Here is a 7,500-nt window from a genome sequence, read left to right on the forward strand (position 1 = left end):
ACGTTGCATGGATGGTTCTTTGAAGTAACTTTTTCAATGGAAATCTGGACATCACTTCAATATTGGAAGGCACATGTGCAACTAGTCCAAGTCCTCTGCCATGCATTTCAGTGATGTAAAAAACTCAGGAAAAGAAAGGAAGAGGCGATTTTTTCACAGGTGGGAACTGTCCCATGATTTTCAAAGTACCGGACATAGAATGGGAAATCACTGGACGAAACGTCCGCTGCAGAGAAAATCAACACCAAGAAACTAATATATCATCAAGATGAACTCTGTTCTTGGAAGAAAAAATACCATACAGTAGTATAAGGGTCCAAATCTAAAGTCTCATAGAACAAAAACCATTGCTAACTGAAATCTTACTGGAAGCACCCAAAAGAGGGGTCCATTCAAATATGTACTCAAGAGAGCAAAATTGTGACAAAGGAATAGGAAACCAGACCACATACAAGGGAGTCATGTGAGCCTGTCAACCCCATTTGACAGTCTTGAATACTATATTTTGTTAACTTGTGTTTACATTGGCTACATATATGATGACAATTGTTGTTTTTATTATTTAAGGTACCCCCCTTGAGAGTGTTTATATTTTTCAAACACACCCCCTTTACCTCTAATTTTGGTCACATGATTTACCAAAATAATATGGTTGCGAGTCGAACCAGACGAAGAAATGTTAAATAGAGCACACTTGGCAAAGAAAATAAAACTGTAGAGTTTAAGGAACTCGACAATGACTATTTGAAGGGGTCTGTAGCAATGTTTGGGTAGCCCATGATTAGGAGCGAACAACTTCCATACTAAGCCTATGTCATGGGAATTTTACAGACAGATCTGATTTTAGACTACCTTTTCCTCAAAAAAGCCACCTAACCCTAACCCTAAAGCCACCAACTGGAGGAGCAGTTGGAGCCACCAACCTCGTTGCCAGGGTCTCTAAGAGATACATGTAAGTATGGGTAATCAAATGGTGAAGGGTGAAATTACGGACTAACCCTAACCATTTTGTCTAAAATCCAATATTTTTCCAAGCCTTTAGGCGAGGGAAATTATTTGATTTTGGACAAAATGCAAGTGAAATTATTCCCTAATGTCACAAGTATACCATTTGATTAGCTATTAATAACATGGGTGACAAATAATTCCTTAAAGGGAAAGTACGGTCTAGAAAAAGTTTATCTAAATTACAAACTTTTCCCCAGGAATTCAAAAATAATTGCCGTTTTGTCCAGTTCCCTGTTAAAATGTGGCAGTGCCACAAGCATTCACTGTCAACGCCCATTACAAAAAGATGTCAACAATCAGACTGTTAATGGTGGACCATTCATTACCTGTAAGCACATGTCCCCGGAGGGACCTATTTTTCTTCTTTACATCAAGTACATTTAGTCATCCGGAGAAATCCTTGACTATTTCTACGTCATAGCCTCATTTGCAAATACAAAAACAAAGATGGCGGATGTCAATTTAAATTTGCTTGTTTTTGAGGCGTTATTGTTGGCTATTTAAACACATTTAGTACAAATGAGTGGTCAACTATGACAATACATGTAAAGAACTTCCGATTCAGAGAAACTTTTTCTAGACTGTACTTTCCCTTTAATTTTCAAACCTGGACACCATTTTGGCACTGTAGGAAAAGTTGCCATGGCAACATTGTAATTTCACATGTGAACTTATAAATTACCACTGAAATTTGATGCCAAAATTAGTTATTTGTCACCCATGTTATCATTCTTGTAATTGTCCAGATCAGTGCAAGGATTACTTCTCTCCTTCGTGTAAAGATTTTTCGGCTGGTAACTTCTTTACAAAACGAGGGGTGGTCCACAGGGGTAGTCCATGGACCTGGGGTCCATATTAAATACAGCTGTTTCAACAAAGGTTGTCCCACAAAAGTGTAAAAGCGTACGCGACAATGCCGATTGGTATTATGGGTAGTAAGAATTTGTCGTTGCTTGATTGAGGTTCACGGTGTTGAGCAAGAAGGCAAGAGAAATTACGAATTCACAGGTTTGTGGTGTTTCCTTCTACACGCTGAAACACCTTGAGCTTCAATCATTCAGCTGTAAAACCTCCATTACCCATACAAACTTTCGACATTGTTGCGTAAGTTTCTCCTCGTTTGTAAGACAACCTTTCTCGAAACAGCTGTATACGTCCCAAATAGCCGTATTTGTCAGAGTTGTACCAGGAAAACAAGCATGGAGACCCCCCTTTTTTATTACATTTTTATCATCTCCTTGACATGTCACAACAGTGTGCGAAGTTTCATGGGAAATCTATGACACAGTGCTGGAAATAACAGTCGGTCATCGGACATTGTCCGACCAAATTTTGAAAATGTCCGGCCAATTTCACATTATGATCGGACACTATGACCAAACATCTCACCAGCAAATCTTGAGTTCTCTTCTTCAAGGTGTTGTCAGTCAATAAATTATGTCCGGTCCAATTTGTCAAATGTCCGACCAAAAGGAAGATTTGTAAGGACATATGTCCTGTGACTAAAGAAAAATTATTTCCAGCACTGATGACAAGTTCTATTTCTACGGAATCACTTGTGTCCAGTTGTTCCACCGCTGGAGCACTAATTGGGGACACTATAAACTGAAATCAACAATAAACACAAATCAAGTTGAAATTAATGTTGGTTTTTTGAGGAGAGGGGAAAACCAGAGTACCAGGAGAAAAACCTCTTGGTGCAGAGTAGAGAACCAACAAACTCAACCCACATATGATGCCAAGACTGGGAATCGAACCGAGGTAGGACAATGTAACCTAACCCTAACCCTAACTCTTAGCCATGTGAGTCACACATCTATTGAAAGCGAACTGTTTTAAAATGGGTGCTTAGCCTTAATAACTGTTTATCAGCGCTATTTGAAATGGGTTCTAAGACTTAAATGCAAAATTCGCATGGCTCGCTGGCTTGCAGATTGTCCAGCCCCAATCGAACCTGGGCCACATTGATGGGTTAGGGTTTAACCTACACCCCAAAAGGATAGTAAATACACTGTGTAGGTACAAGGACGCTGAGGTTGGAACTGCCAGGGAGGACTTACCTAGAGGAAGACCAAAAAAGATTTATGGATGTAGTGAAAGAGGACATAAAGTTAGTTAGTGTTAGAGAAGAGGATGCAGAGGATACGGTATGCATATGGATATGGATGCAGATGGAAAGAAAAGGAAAAGAACTAGAAGTTATAGGGGTAATAAGAGAAGTAAACTTAGCTTAAAACTAACAACAATAAATTAGACAACAAACACGTAACTTCAAGTACCTTTTCACAAGTACCCTGCTGGCTTTTAGTCCTCTGAAACTGGAAATCCGAAGAAGATTTTGAAGTGAACATGCTCTCCAAAGTTTCAAGCAATCTCTGCATACTTCAAGCGCCATCTTGAAGTCCAAAAAAGTCACCTGATCTGTTTTACCAAATACGGCAAAAAAATCCTAATAAGGATGTCAGACTCCTGAACTGTCGTTGACCTGAAATTATTTTGTAGTTGATATGGCGGAGAGCGACCTGAATGTGGACAGTATCATATCCCGCTTGTTGGAAGGTTTGAAAGCTTATGCTTATTTTTGGTTCCTCTCATATTCCATGGGCAAGATGAAAACGTTATCATTGTTTTCACAGCTCGCGGTAGGCCAGGAAAGAGTGTGCAACTAGCAGAATCCGAAGTTCGCGGACTATGTTTGAAGTCAAGAGAGATCTTTTTGAACCAACCCATTCTATTGGAGTTAGAAGCGCCTCTGAAAATTTGCGGTAAGTTTGCTTTGAGGTTTTCCGAAAACCATTAATAGCTCAATGCAAATGACACTATTAAAGCGAGGCCGCGTGACAATTTTACATGTGCCTTTACTTGTTCAATTTCCATCGACAGAAAAGTCCTCCGTCTTATTCGAAATGGAGACTAAGATGGACATAATGAGGGTATTTTTTTCTGTTTTTATTTTGTTGGATTTCTTAGGTCAACTGGCATGAAATAACCTCAAGCATGAAATCACTTTGATCCAACGATTTGTAGAGATGATCAGAGGTTTAGGGAAATTTATAACGAGTCTTATTTACGGTAATTTAGCTTTCTCAACTCTGGCCGTAGAAACCTAAAACTCCTTCTGAAAGGTCGCGAGTTTTTTGTTTTTGGAATCTCTTGTGACGTTTTAAAACAGTACATGACTTGACATATAGACAAGTTTAGGTAGTAGGAGAGACATGAATAAGTTGGGTTCTGCGTTTTAGAATGGAATATGGAGAGTAATATTCTTTCTATATCCTCTGAATTTCTGCTAGTATTAAGCCCTGGTCAAACGGACTCGCAAGTAGCCACAAGTTGAACTTGCGTAGAGACTTGCGTTGGGTGGCCAAACGGACTCGCAAGTACACGCAAGTCGCAAAACAAAACCTTTTTTTTTTAGTTTGATTTGTCAACCAACTTGCGTTGATCTCGACCAAAGTGAGCGCAAGTCAACGCAAGTGCACGCAAGGCCTGGCCAAACGGAGTCACAAGTAGACGCAAGTTGTGAACTTGCATCTACTTGTGAGTCCGTTTGACCAGGGCTTTAGTCTGATTGGTCAACCAACTTGGGTTGGGTGGCCAAACGGTGAAAAACTTGCGTCGACTTGCAGGAAAATTTGATCTTGACCAAAGTGAGCGCAAGTTATCGCAAGTGCACGCAAGCCCTGGCCAAACAGAGTCGCAAGTAGATGCAAGTTGTGAACTTGCATCTACTTGCGAGTCCATTTGACCAGGGTTTTAGGAAGGGTTAGGGTGAGGAAATTGTTTTTGGGGGTACAAGTATTCCTCAGCTGGTGTGCAGTTATTGACTTCTATGGAGCAGAGATGTATCCGGAGTGCGTCATTGCGTCACTCGTTTTCTTTTTGGATGCATAGAACATGGAACAAAGGGTCCAGTTGGACGCAGAAAAGAAATTGAATGTTTATGCAAATTACGAACTCCAGGAAAAACATGCAAACAGCTTATTTCACAAGGAAATTGAACATTCTCACAACGGAGAAATGATTAAGTTCCTAAAATTTCAAGGTAAGCTGTTATTTTCGGATTTTTTTGGTCGAATAATTTCATTTTGTCAGCCATTATGTCCAGCTTCAGAAGTTCAGTTTTGAATTTGTACGTGCTGCGTGACATGATCTGAGCTGCTTTTTAGGTGAGACAATCGGCAACACTTTCGATCTGCCGCCAGTGATAAAACATTTCAGTCGAAGTTCAGTTTGTTGCATGCTTTCCAAGTGAATTTCAAGCATTGGTTTGCTTATCATGAGGGAACTGACAGAGAATCCAAAGGCAAAGTATGTTAAATTTTTGTTTTGTGCGACCCTTTGTAAGAGGCAATAGATCGCATAATTTATTAATTCTTGAACATTAATTAGCTGGACCCCCAAAATTTTGCAGTGGACCCCAAATTTTTCAAAAAGGGGTCCAGAGACCAAATTTGAAAACCTGGATACATCTCTGATGGAGCATTGGCTTTCCTTTTCATTGGAGAGAATATTTGCCCTCGATAATGGCTGTAATTTCCCAACTTTTCTTGAAGTTTGTTTGTGTGGATTAAGTTGAAAGATAATTTCAAAAATGCTTCACACTACAGGTGTATAAAGCCACGGCTACATGAGCAATTTTTGTCTCGCACTGGTGATGCGATTTTTTTCAGATTTTGTAGCATCGCCTGTGCGCCAGGGTGGCTACACTTGTGACAAACTTTGGCGACAAATCGAAGGCCGCGCGAATCGCATACTTCAAGAGACCTGGGCGCTATAAACAAACATTCCTACTTTAATTTCATTGGCTACTCTGGCAACTTTTTTCTTGCGATTTTTCACCTGTCGCGTCGCCAGTTCAAGGGTGGCTACACATGCGATTTTCATCTCGCGCTGGCGACGCGACAAAGTTTGAAAAATCGCATCACCAGTGCGAGCAAAAAAACGCTCAAGTAGCCGCGTCTTAAGGTCTAAGAGCAAGAATGGACAAAAGGTTTTATGCATGAAGTGTTGATTTAATTGAGATGTTAATTTTTTTGGTTTTAACTACCATCACACATGAGAACAACAAAGAATGTGGTTTTAATTACTGTCTGAACTAAGATAAAGGAAAGGAAATGGCAGGCTGGAAGTATTATGAGGTTGATTCCATGTTGCATACTGTCACTTGCAACTACCTATCCACACGCGTGACAAAAACATGTTCTGTCAGCCAATCAAAATTCAACGTTTTGACACTCAAACGTCAAAGTTTACCAGCCCACTTGGGAACGTTCTGGTGCCAGTTACGCAAATTATCGTAGCTGATTTATTTGCCATTTGGCAAGACATGGCATTTACAATAAATACAAAAGCTACAATCTTGGACAAAATAGATGGGAAATTTGAAACCCCCCTCCCCCCTCAAATCAAGGATGGAAAAATGGCGCGTTTTGGCTTTTGCGCAGCTTCATCCTTGCTTTAGGGGGGATGGGGGTTTGCTGTTCCATTTTATTCTGTCCAAGATTGTCTGAGAGCTTCAACTGGTGTTACTCACAGCGTCATGTATAGCAATCATGACAATAAAGCTGTGCACAAACGTTTCAAAGCTTAATGCTTTCAAAGCAAACCTGGTCATTTATCAGTGAACTCATAGAAAACAGAAGAAATGTGCTTATTTAATTTACAGTATATAAAATGAATAAAAAAAATCACTTATCATAAGCCTGTACGAAGTGCAGGATGCATTGTTAACTACGAGAGAGTTCTGCTGCGTGGAAGACGGAAAAAAAAACAAACTTATGCCTGACTACATTGTAATTATTTTAATACGCTTACATGTAAAGGCAGAACATTACAAAACATATATAGAAAATGCATCGGCTGGTATAAATTGAAGGGATAATTACAGTAAGAAAAAAAAAGTTAGTTTGTCTGCAAGCCAGACTCGAACCTGCCCAAAAACATCAGGCACGCTGTTCTTGCTCACCCGATATTGCATGCTAGACCTCTAAGCAAACCACAGAGTGACTGTTACCTTGGTGCTATTTTTAAGAAGCGCATGGGTGCCTTTACAGATCATTGTTAGCGATATTTTATCTATATAGGTTGTTTCTTTTTTCATTCTTTTAAATCGAACACGATTTATGTTGACAAACATAAGGATTAGCACGATTTACAACAGATTACCGACAGTTTTTATCAGTTTTTCGCGATTTCGTCGTGGAAGTAAGAGATAGTGAATCACTGTGACTTTTATTTCAATTGGCTGTAAAACGTGATTAACCATTGAAAACCGTTGCAAACCATCTTAAGTCACACATAAACCATTTGTAAACCGTCAGTGAAACGTGGAACGTGTCATTTTAACAAACTTCAAGTGCACTACACAGTTTAAAAGTTCTAACTAAAACTTTCAGTCTTTCATAATTGTTGCATGGTATTTCAGCGAGGCATAAAAGGTCCACAGTCTTGTGACTCCTGAGAAATAACATTAATGGTCCTTTTTTGTCG

The 7,500-nt window shown here is 39.6% G+C and overlaps 2 protein-coding genes across 2 annotated transcripts in view; one reads left to right on the plus strand and one right to left on the minus strand.

The window, feature by feature from the left end:
• LOC138026047 (uncharacterized) overlaps positions 1 to 3,443 on the minus strand; it is a 17,276-nt gene extending 13,833 nt beyond the window's left edge. Inside the window, exon 1 of the mRNA XM_068873231.1 lies at positions 3,288 to 3,443. Within this exon, the coding sequence (XP_068729332.1) occupies positions 3,288 to 3,403 (116 nt within the window). The 5' untranslated portion in view covers positions 3,404 to 3,443. The remainder of the gene's footprint in view (positions 1 to 3,287) is intronic.
• Positions 3,444 to 3,459: 16 nt separating this feature from the next.
• LOC138026046 (serine/threonine-protein phosphatase PP1-beta catalytic subunit) overlaps positions 3,460 to 7,500 on the plus strand; it is a 16,740-nt gene continuing 12,699 nt past the window's right edge. Inside the window, exons 1-2 of the mRNA XM_068873230.1 lie at positions 3,460 to 3,567; positions 3,645 to 3,773. Of these exons, the coding sequence (XP_068729331.1) occupies positions 3,516 to 3,567; positions 3,645 to 3,773 (181 nt within the window). The 5' untranslated portion in view covers positions 3,460 to 3,515. The remainder of the gene's footprint in view (positions 3,568 to 3,644; positions 3,774 to 7,500) is intronic.

This window comes from Montipora capricornis, chromosome 12, assembly GCF_036669925.1.
Source record: "Montipora capricornis isolate CH-2021 chromosome 12, ASM3666992v2, whole genome shotgun sequence".
Taxonomy (NCBI): Eukaryota; Metazoa; Cnidaria; class Anthozoa; order Scleractinia; family Acroporidae; genus Montipora; species Montipora capricornis.